The sequence below is a fragment of the Stylophora pistillata genome, chromosome 8 (assembly GCF_964205215.1).
Source record: "Stylophora pistillata chromosome 8, jaStyPist1.2, whole genome shotgun sequence".
Classification (NCBI taxonomy): domain Eukaryota; kingdom Metazoa; phylum Cnidaria; class Anthozoa; order Scleractinia; family Pocilloporidae; genus Stylophora; species Stylophora pistillata.
Window position 1 is genome coordinate 28,470,172 of NC_142526.1, and position 20,919 is coordinate 28,491,090.

The 20,919-nt window shown below is 38.3% G+C and overlaps 2 protein-coding genes and 1 long non-coding RNA gene across 3 annotated transcripts; 1 reads left to right on the top strand and 2 right to left on the bottom strand.

The window, feature by feature from the left end:
- Positions 1–3,646: 3,646 nt before the first annotated feature.
- Positions 3,647–7,560, top strand: LOC111323564 (G protein-coupled receptor 157). Its single transcript, XM_022926956.2, has 4 exons — positions 3,647–3,864; positions 4,099–4,978; positions 5,845–6,033; positions 6,459–7,560. The coding sequence occupies exons 2-4, from the start codon at positions 4,388–4,390 to the stop codon at positions 6,738–6,740; spliced, it is 1,062 nt and encodes a 353-aa protein (XP_022782691.2). The 5' UTR covers positions 3,647–3,864; positions 4,099–4,387; the 3' UTR covers positions 6,741–7,560.
- A 798-nt stretch (positions 7,561–8,358) lies between these two features.
- LOC111323578 (iodotyrosine deiodinase) lies at positions 8,359–11,899 on the bottom strand. The gene is made up of 3 exons (XM_022926967.2): positions 11,381–11,899; positions 10,082–10,398; positions 8,359–9,680 (listed from the first exon to the last, which is right to left on the bottom strand). Exons 1-3 carry the CDS (start codon positions 11,751–11,753, stop codon positions 9,498–9,500), a joined length of 873 nt encoding a protein of 290 aa, XP_022782702.1. The 5' UTR covers positions 11,754–11,899; the 3' UTR covers positions 8,359–9,497.
- A 2,499-nt stretch (positions 11,900–14,398) lies between these two features.
- LOC148725746 (uncharacterized) lies at positions 14,399–16,537 on the bottom strand. Its single transcript, XR_015990674.1, has 2 exons — positions 15,692–16,537; positions 14,399–15,183 (listed from the first exon to the last, which is right to left on the bottom strand). It is a non-coding gene; the product is annotated as an uncharacterized LOC148725746 (long non-coding RNA).
- Positions 16,538–20,919: the final 4,382 nt, after the last annotated feature.

Here is a 20,919-nt window from a genome sequence, read left to right on the forward strand (position 1 = left end):
TCAATGGAAGCACGTTTGAAGTCATTCACATTGTTCATACTAAGGTTAAGCTCGTCTGGTAATGTGTTCCAGATTCTTATTGTTCGTACAATAAATGACCGTTGAAAGGTTGAAGTCTTGCATTTACGTACAGAGTATTTGGTAACAGCTGTATTGGCAAAACTAAGGGAACAATAATAAAGAGGTTAGGATCACAATATATAGAATATTTAACATATAAAATAAAATAAAGTAATTAATATTAGGCAGGCTATGAAAACGCAGCACGAAATAAATGTGTTTTAAGTTTAGACTTGAAGCCAGCAACAGTGTTTTCAGACCTAATTTCCAGAGGAAGCGCGTTCCAAAGTTTCGGCACAGCATACGTGAAGGAGCGATCACCTAGGGTTACTTTAGACAACTTTTTAGGATAACTAAAGAGGAGGTTATCACGAGAACTTATAAGATTGTACAACATGCAATAAGAACAATTGCAGGGTCTATATCCACCAGACCATAGGTAATCTTAAAAAAACAGTAACATATCTAAGTACTAGTGCCAATAGCTAATAGGTAGTATGGAAAGAGTTTTAAGTCGTTGTTCGTGACTCCGACAGCACGAGAATGGTAATTTCAAGAAATATTTTGTAACTCGTCTCTGTATCTTTTCTAGACTTGAGATAAGATAAATAGATTGTGGCGCCCAAACTTGCGTAGCGTGGCCCAGATGTGGTCTAACGATGGTTAAATAGATTGATCTTCTTACATTGGTACTTTGTATAAGACGCGTGTCTCGTTTTACAAACCCAAGCAGCTTGTTTGCGCGTGAACATTGCTCTGAGACTTGGCATTTCTATGTTAGGTCAGTGGAAACCCAGACACCAAGATTACGTTCGTGACTTGTTTTCTCCAACATAGCTCCATTCATATCGTAGGCAGTGCTCAGTGGCTTGGTTTTACATGTGATGGACTGATAGCTAGAAAGGTATCCTTCCAATGGTGCCAGTCATAATCGATATATATGTATATCTTATTAACCAAGCGCGAGGGCTGTACTGGGAGAATATCGGCCCGAGGTCTTGACAGTACGGACCGAGCGCAGCGAGGTCCGTACAAAAAAGACCGAGGGCCGATATTCTTCCAGTACGGTCCCGAGCAAGCTTGGTTAATAAGAGATTTATTATACGACTGAAGTTCAAAGGGACACAAGTGCGGTATCATTCGGGACCATTCGGGACAGTGCCCGGTCCAATACTTAGAGAATATCGGACCGGCAATAGAGCATTTTGATTGGTTGATTTTAGTTATTGGCCCTCTGACTGCCCGAGTCGTGTAATAATGTCATTTACTAACAGACAGTAGACAGAGGTTGATTACATTCAGAGCATGACGTAGACCAGCAAAATCGGCTTTTTTGTATTTGTAAACATTTCTGTGGATTTTCGTTGGTGCTTTAACCGTGGCCATGAGCTCAAAAGACAAGATATTGTGGTCAGTGAAGACTCCTTCATTTCGCGGGGATAATACATCAGTCGTTGTCACTCTTTGTGGGTTGCTTGAAATGATAAGGTCTAAGACATTAACGGCCGTGCAATTCTCGCTGGATAGGTTGTTCGACAAACCAACTTTTGTGGGATTTTTTTGGGTGAACTTAAAGGGCAACTATTTGGCTTTCGTGCTGCCAAGTTTTGATTCGATGGAAAGTATTTAAGTGTTGTTTTCGAGCGATTTTGGCGGGCATGTGTCAACAGAAGTTTCCTACTTTCCCGTATCCTGTACACGGTGACTCGTGGTGAATAGGGCGTCAAGCTAAAACACATCAGAACGGCCTCAAATCGCGAGGAGAACAACACAGACTACTCTCTATGAAGGTAAGACTTTATTTCTTTGATTATTCCACACAACTTTACATTTACGAAGCTCAAAAGCAAGTCCAACTAAACCACTATACAAACTCTTTAATAATCCACTGTGAAAGAGCCTGCGACAGAGCTTGGGCTACCTGTGGTTTCGTTTCGTTTCATTTCGTTTCTCAAAATATCACTGATAAGCCGGTCGTTATTGGTATTTTGTGAAACAAGGCATCGAGTGAGAACAGTTTTCGAAGAGAGGGAATAATTTCTTGTCGCGTCTGTAAGCCTGTCTTTGCTTTATCTAGCAAGACAACATTCGGGAGCAGAGCGCCTAAAAAAATTCTCTGCGACCCTTGTTTCGTTTCGTTTCGTTTCGCAAATTACCGTAAGCCTCATGTTCACGTGCGTCTCTGAAGGATACATATTTTCTTTCAGGTCTTGCAGGATGATTTTCTAGTGATATCCTCCAGTTTTCAAACCTTATGTCCACTACGATGAGATCCTTCGTTTAAAATTCAATCCAAGATGAATTAGCGTTTGGCTGTTGTAACAGAAGAATAGACATGCTTGAGGGCTCATTTAAAAAGTCGTACTAGAGAACGACAGTAAACGGTAAGCTATTCGTTCGCTTTTTCCCGTGTGCTGCAAAAAATATCAGAAGGATAAAACCATGGTAGCCTCCATTTGGCGGAAAAATACGTTCGTCACTTGTCCCTGGAAGGATCACGCTGTCTCAAATCGCTGAAGAGTTGAACACGTACTAAGCGGGGGTGGGGAGTGGTCGGGTGCATTAGGAGTCCCAAATTGTGAAACCAATGGGGAAGGAAAAAAACTGGGCTTTTTTCAAAAATCCTGCTCTTATTTGAAGCGAGAAAACTGTCTACACTTCTCAAGGAAACAAGCAACCTAGCAAGGTAATAAAACTTAAATACATTTATGGGTAACAAATTTCGAAAAAGAAAAACATGCTTGATCATGATAACCTTCTAATTTTAGAAACCTGACTTCTAACAAAGCATTTCCTTAAACTGCGGAAAAGGGCAAGATTTCCGTAGAACCCTATACTTCATTATGCATTCAATTCTTGGATAAAGGAAAGCTGAGGCAAAACAACAGATTTCCTGCGGGACTACGGCTTTGTTGTTTTTGATTGGTATGGGGTTATACCACAAGAAGCCCATACAATTTGTTTATGTAGCCCACTATTGTTTTATGGAGTGCCAGATTTACCGTTTGCCTCACTTAGAGTAATATATTGTTGACTATGTACATAAATCATTGATATATAAATGTTGAATTACTTTACCTGTAGTGTATAGTTGTCCTTTTGCCTCAATATAACTTGGATATATCAACAAAGTTGAAGTGGTAAATTGGCCCGTAACGATTACAAAAGCTGACGTTTCGAGCGTTAGCCCTTCGTCGGAGCGAAGGCTCTCTCTCCGACGAAGGGCTAACGCTCGAAACGTCAGCTTTTGTAATCGTTACGGTAGCCAATTTACCACTTCAACTTTGTTGATATATCCAAGTTATTTCGTTACTCCCACCGACGCAGCCCCAAACAGTTTCTTTCGAAACTATCAGCCTTTATTCTTTTGCCTCAATGTTTTTTTGAGCGAAAATAAAAAACATTTTTGAGGCAAAAGGACAACTATAGACCACAGGTAAAGTAATTCAACCTTTATTCATTAATGATTTATGTACATAGTCAGCAATATATCACTATAAGTGAGGCAAACGGTAAATCTGGTACATTTACCAACAGGCAGCCCAAGGTCACTACTTGAAAAGCGGACGTGACTCTTAACGTGTTGCGCAACGTTTTATATTTATAAAGGTTTATATGGGATGTTACCCTGGTCCAACACGTTCTCTTCTCGCTCCCGGAGTACGACAATTCGGCGCGAAGCGCCGACAAACGAGCTGCAAAGCAGCGAGCAGAGAGAACACCAACATAGCGCTAACTCGTCGAAAACGCTTGAAAATGGCCTGAGACGCTAGGAATCAACAAAGAAAACATCAAGGCAATAAGGTAAGTCCATTTTATTTCAAAACAAGACATTTTTTCCTCTCTTTTAAGGCAAACCGATAACATCCCATACAAACCTTTATAAATATAAAACGTTGCGCAACACGTTAAGAGTCACGTCCGCTTTTCTAGTAGTGAGCTTGGGCTACCTGTGATTCACCATACAAAACAACTGTCGGCTACACAAACAGATTGTATGGGCTCCCTCTGGTTATACAGTAATCTTTCCCGGAAAAGTCCGCAGGTACAATCAACAGAAAGAAGAAGTGAAGGAAAAGAAGAAAGGTTGAAAGAGGGTTAATCGAGGATAAATGGCTCTGAAATTAGTTCACTCCCTCGTGTACACCCCTCTTCGCCTTGCAGATGGTCACAGCTTGTCACAGCTGGCTTACAACCGACGTGACGCAATTTATTCCAGGATTAAATTTCTATCTAAATAAGACCTTGCTTGCGAGAGCTCCACTTTTCGCAGTTTCCGTTGCTACACAGTCAAAGTAAACGTTCAGGTTGTTCCATCAGCGCAGTAATGGGGGAACGTAACACGGCCAACGAAATCTTGGCCACAATATTCACAAGTTTGTCCCTTTTTGGTACGCTTTTCATCATCGTCTCTTTCTTTCTTTGGAAGGATATTCGAACTACGTCAAGAAGAATTCTGGTTTACATTTCTATCGCAGACTTTCTCACGTGTGTTGCAACAATTGCTGCTACGACAAACATTTGGTTATCAGGAACTGAAAATAAACATGTCTGTTTTGTCCAAAGTATCATTGGAACTTTTTCTGTGCTGACTTCTTTCTTTTGGACGGTTTCAATGGCGTTGTATCTGTACATCTCTGTTTGCTGGAAGAATTCTCGATTAGCTGAGCGTTCACTGTACTTATTTCATGTTTGTGGCTGGGGAATTCCAGCAGTAATTGTCGGTGTAGCAGCGTCAACTCATAAACTGGGAGATAACGGCAACAAAGTCTCTGCAGGATGGTGTTGGATCAGCATTAAATTGAGCTGGCTTGAACAAGTCGAGTGGATGCTTTTGGCTGGAAAATTGTGGGAAATAATGGCATTTTGTGCAATAGTTGTACTTTATGCCTTAGTCAAGCGAAACATGAAGAAGGAGGTAAGATTATTACGCTTTTTCTCGCTATGAACTCAAGCTATTTAACCAGGAAACTCCCAAGATCCGATTGTAAATTCTCTCCTCTAGCTACTACACATTTCCTTATGAATTACACACAAGAATATGGTGTTAGATCAAGATAAAAACTTCTACCATTTTGGGTATTCTCATTACATTTTCGCTGGATAATGTATAGACCACTTTCATAAATGGCTGCCGTATAAATATTCTTTTGTTTAAATTTAAATTAGCCCTTCTGGCCTCGCTTGAGATAATGTATTCTTTTGAATTTTGTACTGGAGAACGAGGCCAGTAGGGCTAATTTAAATTTAAACAAAAGAATATTAATCCGGCAGCCATCTATGAAAGTGGTCTATGGATGTTATGGCAATAGGTTACATGTTAATCACTTCTGATAGTTCTGAGGTTCCAGTTAAACCATAATATTTTTGATATTGGTGCTTGTGTTGTGTCCCCAATCTTTCTTCAGCACTGAGGCCTCATTTGGTTGATAGCATAGAAACATTAGGAAGGGAACTATGTCATACAAATACTAAGATTAGTTGTTTTTGTATGGCTTGTGGTCAGTATGTTGGAGGAGTGTGTTCTTCTCAAGTCCCAGTAGAGACAAAAAACTTGGAAACATGGTCAAAAATTAGGGTGCATATTAAACATGTGGGGCAGTGGGGTGTTATCATACAGTAACTATATCTTTAAAACTGTGCAAGTTGTGTGGATCCACGGCAGGAAAACATTATTATGAAATGAATGGTAGTATGATATTTATATATTTGAATATATATTTAGCCTTCAAACTTTAAGAATACTTCAATTTAAAACAACAAATGCATTGTTTGTTTCCTTAGCTTCATGAGAAAAACAGAGTTCTAACTGAAAGTACAGTGGTGCAAGCTCAGAAGGCAGAAAGGAAACTGATTTGTGTTCCCTTATTATTTGTGTTCCTGCGTGTTTGGGGAACTATAAGATTTCTCCTGATGATTGTGTGTGCTAAGAATCCAGATTATGAGTCGCCAGTTTGGCTGCTTATTCTACAGGTTAGCAAAACTGGTTTTATTAATTAGTAAATAATTTTAAAGTACCCTAGTTAGGGGTTCTCCTCAAGGACCCGTACTTGACAAGTTTCTTTTAGGTCTTCCAAAACAATTTCTTACAATGAACACCGCCTGCAAATAGCGAGCTAATCTAGGCGGGCACTGACATTATCTTGCAAATCTAGGTAGGTACTGACATTATCTTGCAAGACTTTCCACATTAGACAGTGACATTGCTTAGATTTCCAGACATACTTTCAAAATGGAGCAATATAATTTACATACTGAATTATTGTTCAAAGAACTTGCTAAAAAAACAAATTGTGAATATTGCAATTGTGGCATGGATATTTCATATTGGTATGAGGTGTTTACCTTACATGTAAGTGATTTGATATGCTCACTTTATTGTATTGTTTATTTTGCAGGGTATTGGAGATAATGCCCCTGGATTTGCAAACTTTCTTCTATTTTGCTTTTTTACTGAAAAATGTCTTGGGAAGTTTCGTCGCTGTTTTCAAAGTTGTACAATGTGTTTTGACTCAAGATCTCCCATTGGATTGAACTGCTCCAACTCACTGCAGGCAAGTTATAGTTGTGATGTGACAATTGGACAACCAATCATCAATCAACATTCCATGAATAAAGAAACTGATTGTTTGAAGGGGCATCATAATACTTCTGTTGATTATTCATCAATGAATTGCTGAATGAAGAAATTTGTCTTTTTTGTGACTTTGCACTTATGAAAATTATCAGCTTGCACATTCATTGGTTGACTAGTGTAAAAATTTTATTCACCTAAGTGGAGGTGAATAGTGGTGGATATTTACTGAGCAGCAAAGTGGAGACACAAGTATCCACTTCTTTCTAGGACATCAAGTTGAATGAGGGGTTATTTATATAATCCACACAAGAAGCAAAACATAAGTGTATTTCTGCCAGTAAATGGAAAAATAGTTGGAAATGAATCTCTTGAGGCACAATTTTGTCTCTTCAGCTGCTTGGGGTGAATAGTGCCTGGTGGCCTTGCTTCTCACTTTTCCTAGTGTGCCAGAAAATCAGGGCAAGGAAAAGCGGCGGTATTCACCCATGTGGTAATAAGTGCCTGTAAGTCGTAAGTTAGTAGGAAAATAATTTATTGTAAAAGTAGATTTAACTATTGCCACAAGATGTGAATGTCTTTTTTGGAGACAAATATATTGTGTATGTGATGGAGTTATCTGTCTTTGAAAAGTATATTTAGAAAATCTTAAGTAACCTAGTAAAATGAAGTTCTGTCATAATTATTAGAGGTAGATTTTAGATTTTTTAACAACCAGTTTTACTCAAGCAATACATCTGGGCCATGTCCTTATGGATAAAGACTATACAACATTTATCTTAATACTTATTTAAGAAACTTTTTTATATAGTGGTACTATTTAATGTGTATGTGGTGTGTCAATGGACAGTTAGGACCTCCATACTTGCTTATGACAGGTAACTATAGCTCATTACTACATAAAATTAATATTTTTGTGAATTCCACTTGGTGTTAATGTTTTTGATTACCATTCAGCCCATGATTAGTGACTAAAGTTGTAGGTTATGATCAATTTTGTAGTTTTTTCAACAGTTTTGTATTACTAATTGATAACTCTGAGTCTAAAGAGGCCAAAGGCATGAGAGCTGTTAAGTCTCACCATTAAACTACACCACTTCATCAAAAATTTAATTATTTCACTCCCATGACTGACCAAAAAACGATTTCTCCTTAGTTTAGTTTAGTTTAATACATTCGCCACAGTTCTACAAATACAAATAACTAATCTACATTACACAGTACCAAGAAAGAAAAAGTAAGAATGGAGTGGCAGGAGACATGAACAGAACTTTCGTCCCAATTGACAACTAACCCCTATTATATAACAAAAAAGTAAAAGGATACAATAAAAAGGCTAAAAAGAGTAACAAGGAAGGCAGGTTATTTAAGATTATAAAATACTAACCTGGAGGACCGTATGAGTCAAGTTTGGAAAAGTATAGGTTCTTTAAGTTAGATTTAAATGTTGGGAGCGAGGTTATACATTTCATTGTGGGTGGAAGAGTATTCCACAGTCCTGCAGACCTATTAAAGAAAAATTTTCGAAAGTTGTCCTTACAACCATACTTTTCAGAAAAAAAAGTGAATGATAGGAAAAGTAGAAAACTGAAGGAAAAATAGCATAGAGATAAAGTTTGATTAAACAGTAGAATTCTTGGAGCAAGCTAAGGCTTGGAGCTCAACGGAGATAAGATGGAGCTGCTTGTCCTGTCTGCTCGCCATTGTCCTCAACCTCCACTGGATCCAATCAAGATCAGAGTTGACTTTATTAAAGCTAGTAAATCTGCCAAGAACATTGGTGTTTGGCTTGATAGTGTGCTTTCTATGGATGAACAAATAAATAACATCTGTAAATTTGCCTTTTTCCACTTTCATAAAATAGCTAAAATTGGAAAGTTTCTTTCACACTGTCAGTGTGAAATACTTATTCATGCCTTTATTTTGTTGAAGTTGGATTATTGTAACATTCTTCTATCTGGCCTACAGCAGTCACAAATTAATAGAATACAACATGTACAAAATTCAGCTGCCCACCTGCTTACAGCCACCAGCAGATATGATCACGTTACACCTATACTTAGAAGCCTACAATGGCTGTCTGTGTCCACCCGTATTGATTTTAAGATACTTCTTCTCATTTTTAAAGTATTTTAAAAACGGTCTGAGTCCTCTCTATCTTAGTGAACTATTAAGACTGTTCATTCCTAATAGAAACCTAAGATCTAAGAAAAAACTCTTAATGGTACCTAAATGCAATCTTAAAACATGGATATAGAGCATTCTCTCATACAGCTCCTACTCTGTGGAATGCCTTGCTGGATGATATTTGGCAAGTGGACCTTTTAACAACATTTAAGTCTAAACTTAAAACCCATTTATTTAGGCAGTTGTAGTTTTTGCTTTCACTGATTTTTCACTAGTTTTTTAATTCACTTTAATTCTTAATTGATTATATATTTCTATCACTATCATTGTAAAGCGCCGCTGGATCTTTGAGAAGCGTTGCACTCAGTATATAAGTTATGTATTGTGTTGTAAATTAAAAAAAGAGATGTATAGCAGACAGTGTGGAAAACTGACAGTTTGATCTTGGTAGGGAGAGGGCTAAACAGCTACAAACTTGATCTGATCTGTGGAGTACCTCATGAAATTAGTTGCCACTAAAAGATCCAGTGTTTTATGTAGCAAGTGGTGTACACATTACAGCTGTTATTTAATATATTTTAAGTAACTCTACAGGGATAAAACATTTCCTCAATATAAGACAATACAAACAAAAAGTTTTCTAGAGAGTTGTATTTCTTGTAAGAATCTCTTCCAAGGAGAGGGAGGAACCATTGGCAGTAACTACAAATGCAATATTTGCCCCATTATCAACTCTCTACTTCAACACCATAATATCTTGAAGTGGTTTCCTTTTTATGTCTGGAACTGTTGCATCTCTGGCTGGATAACCAATTGGAAGCAGCAGTATGAGCTTTTCATTTACTTTTCTTTCAAGCAAATCTCGCAGCCTTGGTCCTGCATTCATGGGTGTGGAAGTCACCGTGACTAAACCTGCATTCTGCAAATTACAATGTTAATGATGATAAGTGAGGGGGTTACCTTTTTACAAGCAAAGTCAAAATAGATTGATTAAAATACCTTTCCTAGACAAAGCAAACAGATCCATTACCCTGGGTTGGGTAAGGTGGGGTGGAGGGAAGGTACTCTTAGAAGTTGTCAGAAAGGGTCTGTGGCACACCTACTGTATGCACTGAAATTGGGCTACATTTCTCACCCTCAATAAGACACCACTTAAAAGCTAACACCTAATATCTCAAACCCAACCATGCTACTGCCAGTTATGCTGCAAAATGTAGTTAATACCTAGGGAAAAGTCTCCCCTGGAGAAGTCCTTCAGAAGTTCATACCCCGAATACGTCCCTGCAAAGTCCCTCACCCTGAATAAGTCCCCAGTCTTACCTGAATGGCGGCAAGAAGAAGGCCAGTGGAGATGCACACGCTCATGTCATTATAGTAATGTGTCTTCTTGCTTCCATCCTCATTAAATCCATACACTTGTTTGAAAATAAGAATAAGATATGGTGCACTGTTCAGGTATGGCTTGGACCAAGTTGTCTTCACAAACTCAAGATCCTTTACCCACTTTTCTCCCATTCTTTTGGCATAATTTAGTTTTTCTTCTTCTTCCACAATTTCCCGGATTGCAGCCTTCAAGGATTTGTCTCTTACTACTACAAAGGTCCAAGGTTCTGTATGAGCTCCACTAGGAGAAGTTCCTGAAAAAAAATTTTAGAGACGAAATGAACTTGGGCTGAACAGATTTCACCTCACAGGGATGAGTCAGCCTTAATGCAAATGGGGAAAGGGTTTTCAGTGATAGCAAATAATTATGAGGCTTGGTAAAATAATAATTTATTCAAACAACGTCAAGACTCCACTCTCTGGTAAAAAGTGTTTTTGTCCTCCTTATTTCAAGTCATCATGGTCAACAGTTTTGAAGAGAAGTTTTTTTGCATTTACATGAATATTTTATCTATGAAAATTTAAGAAACCAGGAGGCTCTGTGACCTTGACCCAGTCTTAAAGATGGAGACTTACCATGACGGGTGAAGAATGCTCAACAGTGATCATAACAATAAAAACCAACCTGTTCAGCTTTTTTAAACTACAACAACAGTTTGAATTAGAACAAATAAAGTTTTTGATCCACCACCAGGCAATAGCTTCCAGAGTGAGTGAATAGTCATTTTCAATTACTAATACATTTTTAACATATCTATAGCAAGGCATCCTTGTAAATCAGGTCATGTTTTTTTCATTCTATTTAATTTTCTGGTGAGGGCAGAAACACAATGTTTTATCAGGTAGTCTTAATGCTGGTATGCACATTCATATCCATAACTTGTAACTCCTGAAGGATTAAATGTGGTTAAATAAAGTTGACTAAGACTAAGACAAAAGAATAGGATACTTCAGTTGTTCTATCATAGGGGGACATGATCACACTTTGGAGGGGTGGGGGGACATGACTACACTTGAGGTTGGATGACTCGGCTTAGGGGGCGATGTGACATATTATTTGTCCCCCCCCCCTCCCCCTCTCCAACTCAGTAGCAGGACACACCTCCACCTGACTTAGCAGTTCGTAAAAAACACTTTGCCTCGCCTTTGAAAGGCCGCTAGAGTTTACTAGAGTTAAAATTATTTTAACAGTTGAGCTTTCATGCCTTCTGTAAGGGTCAAATTTTATTCTAATACCTGCAGTTCTAATGAGATTTTCAATGACTTCAATAGGTACGTCCTCGTCGCTCATTTTTCGGACTGTTCGTCGATGGTTCATCTTCTCGTAAAACTCAGCCGATATTTTCTTCATTTGATCTTCTTCCAAGCGATCGTCGAACCAGGGATATGGTATATGAGGGGCTTCGCCTTCACCGATCGGTCGATAGCTAAGTGGATCGGCAGGAGGTATGGCGGCCAGTTCTTTGTCTTCAAAGGGATCTACATCCACTGTGTAGCCGGGACTCTGCGGTTGGAAAATTCTGTTAACAAGCCGAGCAAGGAAGATGCCAACCAAAATCGAGGCAATGTACGGCCAGTAAGCGGCGAGGAAAGGTGCCGAGAATTCCATGATCTCCTAGCACAACTATGACTCAGCTGAACATCCTACACAAACGGAAAAACCTGATCGAATGTGCACAGGAACACCAGTAAATGGCTGAAATGGTCGGAAAGAACTAACAGAGCAACTTCTACGGTAATCGAGACAAAATCGTGGTCCCAATATCTTAAGGAATGACAGAACACACACAATAAATTATATTAATTTATTGTGTGTGAAGAGAAAGAGAGTAAGTCGCCCCTGTACTCTGGTTCAGAAGACCTCAGTTGAAGGTGTGATACTCGTGATATATGATATTATTGTCTTCGAGCTCTTTAACGCGACCATCTCGGAGAGCTTCATACCAGAGGCCTTTTGCAACAAACCGTCACGTGACTGATTTTCCCTTGGCAACGCCTTACTGGAGGGCAAGCCATTCAGTCTTTCCTTGACAACCAACAAAGCGCGGGTGGGCGAAGTGGATACAAAGGTAAAGTAAAAGGACTTTTAAGGCGTTTATTTGTCGTTATGTCACAAGAAAACAATAAGATAATATCTCTTTAAAATTTTTACATACAACTGAAATAGTCTTGGACTGAAATCAATCAGTGAAAGCCGGGTTTCAGACTCGTGAAGTTCAAGCACGTACTCGCTTGAAGCGATATCAATGGCAGCGACCTAACCGAAAAATCTCCTTGATTACATTGTAATAATTCGACTTGATCGCTTTTTTCATGTGGAAGTTTGGTTTTAGGGTTTTCACTGGATTGTTTGAATTTAATTTATGCGAGCAGGTTAAGAACTGACAAGTTTACCTAAAGCAACTTACAACGGTGGTCACGATGAGTAAATTTCATTGCTGTGTTCCTGGTTGCAATGCAGATAAGTGCTACGACCGTGAAAATAAGTTATTGTTTCGCAGATTTCCGCCACACTCCAAGAAAGAGCTTAGAGATGGTTACACAGTAGTTTGCTTATTAGTGAACTTCCAGGGACCACTGATAATGTCATCAGCAGAAGGATAGATAAAATACATGAGAGATACACAGCCCACTTTACTTTATGGTAAACATTGTGGAAAGCCTACAACCATAGTTCTGTCAAAGGTATTAGATAGTGTATAAACAATATTTCTCAATACTGTGATAAATCCAGGCTATGCCTTAGGCTATTAAAGGTCATGCAACAAGAAAAAATTTACGTATGATGGACGATCCTCGCAGTAGATAGCGCTATTTGAGCAATAGCGAAATTCAGACCTGAAAAAAATCAGGCCTGTACGGGACTCGAACCACTGACCTCTGCGATACTAGTGCAGCGCTCTAACCAATTGAGCTAACAAGCCAACTGAGAGCGCTGCACTAGTATCGCAGAGGTCAGTGGTTCGAGTCCCGTACAGGCCTGATTTTTTTCAGGTCTGAATTTCGCGCTATCTACTGCGAGGATCGTCCATCATACGTATCAAATACCGCAGTTCAAAATATATGATTTTCATATATTTATTCTATCTCATTCATCACTTTCACGGGTTCATTACGAATCAACTTAACGGCCTGCTCTCAGTTGGCTTGTTAGCTCAATTGGTTAGAGCGCTGCACTAGTATCGCAGAGGTCAGTGGTTCGAGTCCCGTACAGGCCTGATTTTGTTCAGGTCTGAATTTCGCTATTGCTCAAATAGCGCTATCTACTGCGAGGATCGTCCATCATACGTATCAAATACCGCAGTTCAAAATATATGATTTTCATATATTTATTCTATCTCATTCATCACTTTCACGGGTTCATTACGAATCAACTTAACGGCCTGCTCTCAGTTGGCTTGTTAGCTCAATTGGTTAGAGCGCTGCACTAGTATCGCAGAGGTCAGTGGTTCGAGTCCCGTACAGGCCTGATTTTTTTCAGGTCTGAATTTCGCTATTGCTCAAATAGCGCTATCTACTGCGAGGATCGTCCATCATACGTATCAAATACCGCAGTTCAAAATATATGATTTTCATATATTTATTCTATCTCATTCATCACTTTCACGGGTTCATTACGAATCAACTTAACGGCCTGCTCTCAGTTGGCTTGTTAGCTCAATTGGTTAGAGCGCTGCACTAGTATCGCAGAGGTCAGTGGTTCGAGTCCCGTACAGGCCTGATTTTTTTCAGGTCTGAATTTCGCTATTGCTCAAATAGCGCTATCTACTGCGAGGATCGTCCATCATACGTATCAAATACCGCAGTTCAAAATGTATGATTTTCATATATTTATTCTATCTCATTCATCACTTTCACGGGTTCATTACGAATCAACTTAACGGCCTGCTCTCAGTTGGCTTGTTAGCTCAATTGGTTAGAGCGCTGCACTAGTATCGCAGAGGTCAGTGGTTCGAGTCCCGTACAGGCCTGATTTTGTTCAGGTCTGAATTTCGCTATTGCTCAAATAGCGCTATCTACTGCGAGGATCGTCCATCATACGTATCAAATACCGCAGTTCAAAATATATGATTTTCATATATTTATTCTATCTCAAGAAAAAATTTATGGTTCACTGAATAACCTTTGGTTAGATATTGACCAATACTTTTAAGGGAGTATAGTTTCAAGAAATTTGCCAAGATGATTTTTTATTTCATTGTACAACTTCAAACATGTTTCTGGAAGACACAACAGTTCATTATTAAACATCTATATCTGTAATTGGTGAATTTTATTCAATTCATGCAAAGACTTCAATTTTTTTCATCCCCCTTAAAAACATTAGTGGTAATAAAATCTTCTAAGAGTGTAAATATCTGTCTTCAGTAGTATGTGTTAATGCAGCTTCTTTGTATTGAGAAAACGAAATAAAAGAAAACATCTTAATCAGAGTTCTAAGCATTACAAAACCTTGAGACAGTAATAGATTACTGCAGAATCAAGTCTTGAGGACAATGCACTTGAGCTTGTACATGCCTAACCAACTTATTGTTGTTCATTTAATTTATTTTAAGTTGATTCTGAGAACAAATAAGTTGTTGTTGTAGTTGTAATAATAATACTAGCTAGTATGTACTTGAAACATAAATTATTAGGAGTTTGCACATTTCGAGGTTCCTATTCAAGTAAAAATAAAAAAAGAAGGCATCCACATTATCTTTGGCAATCTGAAAAAATTCTGCATCATAATAAATTCTTTCACAGAAGAAAGTTGTCTCATTGATATAACTGAAAAAGTCATTCCATTGGTAATAGTGTTCATGGTTTCTCTTCAGTGACAGCTGCTTGGCAACAGGGTTTTTGTAAATATGGGGTACTTCATCAAAATCAGTTGAGCTTTCCTTGACAACTTTGGTTTCGAAAAGTCCAAATGGGAGGTAACCATTCCCCCCAGCTGAGCTGTCATACACTTCCTATCCCGTGAGCAACTAAGCCATGGTGACCAAGGGTTTATTATCACTTTGATGTTACTTTGACCTGGTTATCAGAATATTGAACTGCAAAAAACGAAAAAAAATTAGCTTACTAATGCTTTTGTCCAGAAAGCACTGCAATAATGTTAACTAAACATAAAAATCCATTTTGTAAACTCTCATCTACTGAAAGCTTAATTAACTAGCATTCATCTTTCTTGGTTGCATGTACTGTATTATCTCAACCACAAATTTAAAAAACAGGCTATTGTTTAACTTGGAACAGCAAATATTTCCAACTTAATTATATACTTTACCTAAACAAAACAATATTCTTGTTGTTAATTCTGGACAAATTTTCATTTTCAATGTTATGAAATGTTCTTGGTATTTTGATCTTAACCTTATAGCTTTATATAAGCTTAAATACAGTTCTGTTTAGGTGCAGATCACCACTTAAATATATATATTTTTTATTTTGTAGTCATTTCCTCCAGAGGATTTCCTCCACCTTAATATTAAGAAACACCCGACGACTTGGTTTAAGCTTATATTTGCACACAGAAGTTAGGATATCCCAGATTTTACTTACGTTTCTTATCATGAAGGTAGCCAGGTTCAGCGAAAAACTTGTAGGCTTTCCTGGCATGTTCCCATCGCGACGCCTTCTGAGCAAAACTTTCAACTTCTGCGAAAGAAATATCAGGAAACTTGCTTGAATCTCTGGACTCCACAGATGTGAATATAAGAAAAATTATTCGGGTTCACCCTGAACAACGAGACTGCAATCAAATATGCTAAACTTCAGAATACCCGGCCACTCATTTATATGTCATTGAATAAGAATAGCATCTACTGTGTTATGCCTCATTCTTCAAAGCCTCCCGACACATGTAAATGATGTGGACGGGTATTCTGAAGTTGCTCCAGCATTTTTGTTGTGAGCGAGAAGCCTCCCTCCAACAGAAACTCGGTCGTGATTCGGTCGAAAGAGCTTGGCTACCAGCAGTCGCCATATGATGCAAGGCTATTCTCCATGAAATTCAAACCAGACTATCACTCAATATTTTCATTCTAAAGGCTTAAATATCCGTGTAAGATAGCAATAAAGTCGAATGAATCACGGTGATTTTTCGGCAACGATGCCGCCATCGCTATCACTTCAAACGAGACTGACCATGCTAAAACTTCACGAGTCTGAAACTCGGCCTCTAGTGACTGATTTCAGTCCGAGACTAGTTCAGTTGTATGTAAAAATTTCAAAGAGATATTTTCCTGTTGTTTTCTTGTGACATCATAACAAACAAACGCCTTAAAAGACCTTTAACCTTTCCTTTGTATCCCCTCCGCCAACTCGCCCTTCGTTAGTTGTCAAGGAAAAACTAAATAGCTTGCCCCACAGTATGGCGTTGCCAAGGGAAAATCGGTCACGTGACAGTTTGTTATTTCATGGAGCTTTTTTAGCGTTTGTCGTCGCGCGGCGAGTGTTGTCCTGTATGATCCTTGCGAGGATCATTCGTAACAACACCCGCCGCGCCTCGAATAATGCTAACAAAGCTCCATACAATTCCTTATAATTAGTCGTTTCCGAAGGAAAAGCCCGCGGTATAAATTCGGCTTGGTTTTCTCTTTTTTCTTTTGGCATTCATTCAACCTCGTTTCCATCGTTCACAGGGTCTCTCATCTTCCCGCCCCACTCCTTGCTCGCTCCGGGGGACGGGAAGATGAGAGACCCTGGGAACAAGGTTGGCATTCAGTCACAAATTAAAACGCAGTTCCACTACAACGCATGCGTAGAATGGACTCTGGAGCGCATGGTTTAAAGTAATGGCTGCCTTCGTGGATGGCTATTACGCTCAATATACTTATGTCACACCTCTATCGGTAGACCCACACTAAAACTTGTGGAGCGTTTTGGGAACGGGTTGGTCTGCGAACTTTACGAAAGATCAATTTACGAGCGATTCTTTACGAGTGAACCTTCTATCGAGGAATATCAAGCGAAACCAACCGTGCTATATCAAACGAGCTATCTCACATTATGTTTATCTGTAAACACAACCGTTTATTCAGACGTGATCGAGAACTCAGTAGGGCAAGAGTACCATATAACCCCATACATTAATTATGCATTCAGTCTTTGTTCAATTAAAACAATAGCGATAACAATAGAACTCCGCAGAGACTAGCAGTCTTTGTTTTCAAAATTCGGATTTTTTTCCAAGTCTTTTTTGAAACAGGGTAAATTTGGCGCGTTTTGGCTTTGCAAAACGGGAAACTCAAGTAATTTTCTAGAGGTTTTTAAATTTGAAATATAACTGAATGTTCAGTTTCGCTTTGAAAGCGTGAAATTGGCCGGAAAATAACGTTAAGTCTACGGACAGGCTTTGAAGTTTGTCAATGAAAGTTACACTGGCACTATTCATCAAGAAGCTACAATGGAAAGATATCAGTGCTGTACCTCCTTAGATAGAGCCTTTCAGTCACTTATACCCAAAAATTTCAACAATTTTGTCTTGGCAATAGGATGTATTGCAGTTGCTATCTATTGTAAAGGCAATGTTGGCTTGTAAAATATTTGATTCTCATGCAAAGGAAATTTATGGTAGAAGCCATTCTCAAGGTACTGAGAATGTGTGCTGCTTGAAGTATCATCACTGAATAGCTTAGTACATTATTTTCAGAGTATACATAACAATGATATATTCAAGTTGAAAGGGGTTAAAATTGATAAAGTTCAAAATAGTGCCCATTTTCAGAGTCATGCCTGTGAAACCAGAAAGTTCAATGGGAATTGTGCTGTGGCTGTCTATTCACTCTGCTACTCCGTAATAAAATCATGTAGTTATTGGAATTCAAACACTTTATCTAATGTTATTCAGTATGGCAAAAGATTATGAAAATTCATCTTTGAAGGTCTTTGAACAAGTATTTACTGTCAGATGATTTGCCAAAAACTGAGGATTGGAACTGAAGTAAGTTTAGATCTTAAAAGTGATTACAGTGAAGGAATATTGTCTGATTCAGTTGACAGCAAATCAATTCTCAAATCTTGTAAGAAATAATAGTTGAATGCACAGGGTTTTTGATGTGGTTTTCAGATTTTTGTTTGACCGGTATTTTTAAACCCACAAAAAGGTCAAAATCTGTTTATTCCCTCTTGGTATGTCATGAAAGTCAAATGCCTCTAATTGAATATACTAAATCTGTAGATAGCAATGCTTCTCTTGTTGTAGCCATCAGTAGTATTCAATATTCAGAGATTTTTCTATTAAAAGCAATTAGATGAACTATTGAACAGCAATATTGCTTCAATCTACTGATTTCTGACAACTCTCCCTGGGTGAACATTTGGCAACAAACTCAAACTATGACTTGGTACCAATAATAGATAAAGAGTTCCCTTCTCCTTGCAGTCAAAGACAAATACATTACCTACTCAGGGTTTGTAAAAGCCTTGAAAGTCCTTGAAGATGCTTGAATTTAAAAGTTAAAAACTCAGGCCTTGAAAGTACTTGAATTTGAGGTCTAAGGCTTGATTTTTGCAATGCTTTTTCTTTAGCAATTTTCAAGTTGAAAATTACAGTACTTTCATGGAAAAGCTGAGAAAAAATATATTTAATAATTAAAAAAATTGCTAATGGTAACCTTTCCAAAAGTGGTTAATTTCCACGCACGAGATTGCTGCGTGATGGTTGTCCTCCCCTGGGGTGGGATGCGTTTGATTTATTGGGTGGATTACTCGCATGGTTCGCATTTGTTCCGTTCTAGTCCTGCCCTGCTGCGGTAATGCAGTGAAAATGGTTAGAAATAAAAAATGGTCCTTCAATTTTCTAAAACTTGGCCTTCAAAGTCATTGAAAAGTCGTTGAATTTCAACCTTTGGCATCTACAGGAACTTACTTCTATATGGTAATATATTATTTTGATTGTTGTCTAGTACCATAGCAACATTCATTACACTCTGGACAGCAGGCAAAAATAAACACAAGTAGACTTATTTGTGACCGGCAATGATGAAATTGCGTGACGACAGTAACAATGGCAATATGGCAGTCTCCTAAAGATAACTCCAGATGTGCGATATTGAAAGCCCGAGTACACGCAGATATGCGTCTAGTTTTATCGTATGGAGCTCTCCAAGATACAGTGCAAGCCCTGTTTGTCTTCTCATGGTTGGCCAAAAAAAAGAACGCTGGTAATTTGTTCACGATATTCACAAACGGAGAAAGAAAACGGTCGGAGTTTCCCATTGATGATGATGTTGCCTAGTTTGAAAACAGCAGGCAGTTGTTATTAAAACCGTCCCTGTTCCCTGTTCCGTCCCCTGTTCCCCGTTCTCCGCTTCGCGGGTGCCCTGGCCTCGTTCCAGATTTTAGGAACATCCACGATCGGCACAAAAAAAAAACAAAAAACAAAAATAGTTCAGCGTATGTAATAAATTAAATCGAGAAACTCATCTTAAAACTTCCTAAGGGAACAGAAAAGATGAGAAAAGTGAGGGCTTCATCCCTGAGGCAGATGTATTTTATAAACTGACATGTACATGAAGTGTAGTTTACAATTCCCTCATTTATTTCACTCATGAGGATCGGTTTTCCAATTTACCTGAAGACCAAGATCAAGAGATCATAAGTGAACCGGCTTATACTATTTTGCGAAACGAAACGAAACGAAACGAAATTGTACTATTTTGCGAAACGAAACGAAACGAAACGAAATTTTGCGAAATGGCGTTTTTTCGCCTTTATTTAGCAAATATGTCCTCTTCGTCCGAAACAAAATGTTTTCACTAATAAAATGATCAATATTTCTAAGAGCCTGCTCACCTCTCATTTTATTGACCATAGTAGAATTCGTTTCGCAAAGTAGTAATTTTTGACAGAATTACTATTTTGCGAAATGGCGTTTTTCACCTTTATTCGCCAAATATGTCCTCTTCGTCCGAAACAAAATGTTTCCACCAATAAAATGATCAATGTTTCTAAGAGCCTGGTCACCTCTCATTTTATTGACCATAACAGAACTCGTTTCGCAAAGTAGTAATTTTGACAGAATTACTATTTTGCGAAATGGCGTTTTTTCGCCTTTATTTAGCAAATATGCCCTCTTCGTCCGAAACAAAATGTTTGCACCAATAAAATGATCAATATTTCTAAGAGCCTGGTCACCTCTCATTTTATTGACCATAACAGAACTCGTTTCGCAAAGTAGTAATTTTGACAGAATTACTATTTTGCGAAATGGCGTTTTTTCGCTTTTATTTAGCCAATATGCCCTCCTCGTCCGAAACAAAATGTTTCCACTAATAAAATGACCAATATTTCTAAGAGCCTGGTCACCTCTCATTTTATTAACTAAAATAGAACTCGTTTCGCAAAGTAGTAATTTTGACAGAATTACTATTTTGCGAAATGGCGTTTTTTCGCTTTTATTTAGCAAATATGTCCTCCTCGTCCGAAACAAACTGTGTCCACTGATAAAATGATCAATATTTCTAAGAGCCTGGTCACCTCTCATTTTATTGACCATAACAGAACTCGTTTCGCAAAGTAGTAATTTTGACAGAATTACTATTTTGCGAAATGGCGTTTTTTCGCTTTTATTTAGCCAATATGCCCTCCTCGTCCGAAACAAAATGTTTCCACTAATAAAATGACCAATATTTCTAAGAGCCTGGTCACCTCTCATTTTATTAACTAAAATAGAACTCGTTTCGCAAAGTAGTAATTTTGACAGAATTACTATTTTGCGAAATGGCGTTTTTTCGCTTTTATTTAGCAAATATGTCCTCCTCGTCCGAAACAAACTGTGTCCACTG

Coding starts and splice junctions, on each gene's coding strand:
- LOC111323564 (XM_022926956.2), top strand. CDS start 4,388: ATGGGGGAACGTAACACGGCCAACGAAATCTTGGCCACAATATTCACA. Junction 4,979..5,844: donor AGCGAAACATGAAGAAGGAG/GTAAGATTATTA, acceptor TTGTTTCCTTAG/CTTCATGAGAAAAACAGAGT. Junction 6,034..6,458: donor TTTGGCTGCTTATTCTACAG/GTTAGCAAAACT, acceptor TTTATTTTGCAG/GGTATTGGAGATAATGCCCC.
- LOC111323578 (XM_022926967.2), bottom strand. CDS start 11,753: ATGGAATTCTCGGCACCTTTCCTCGCCGCTTACTGGCCGTACATTGCC. Junction 10,399..11,380: donor AAATCTCATTAGAACTGCAG/GTATTAGAATAA, acceptor ATTTTTTTTCAG/GAACTTCTCCTAGTGGAGCT. Junction 9,681..10,081: donor TTCTTCTTGCCGCCATTCAG/GTAAGACTGGGG, acceptor TGTAATTTGCAG/AATGCAGGTTTAGTCACGGT.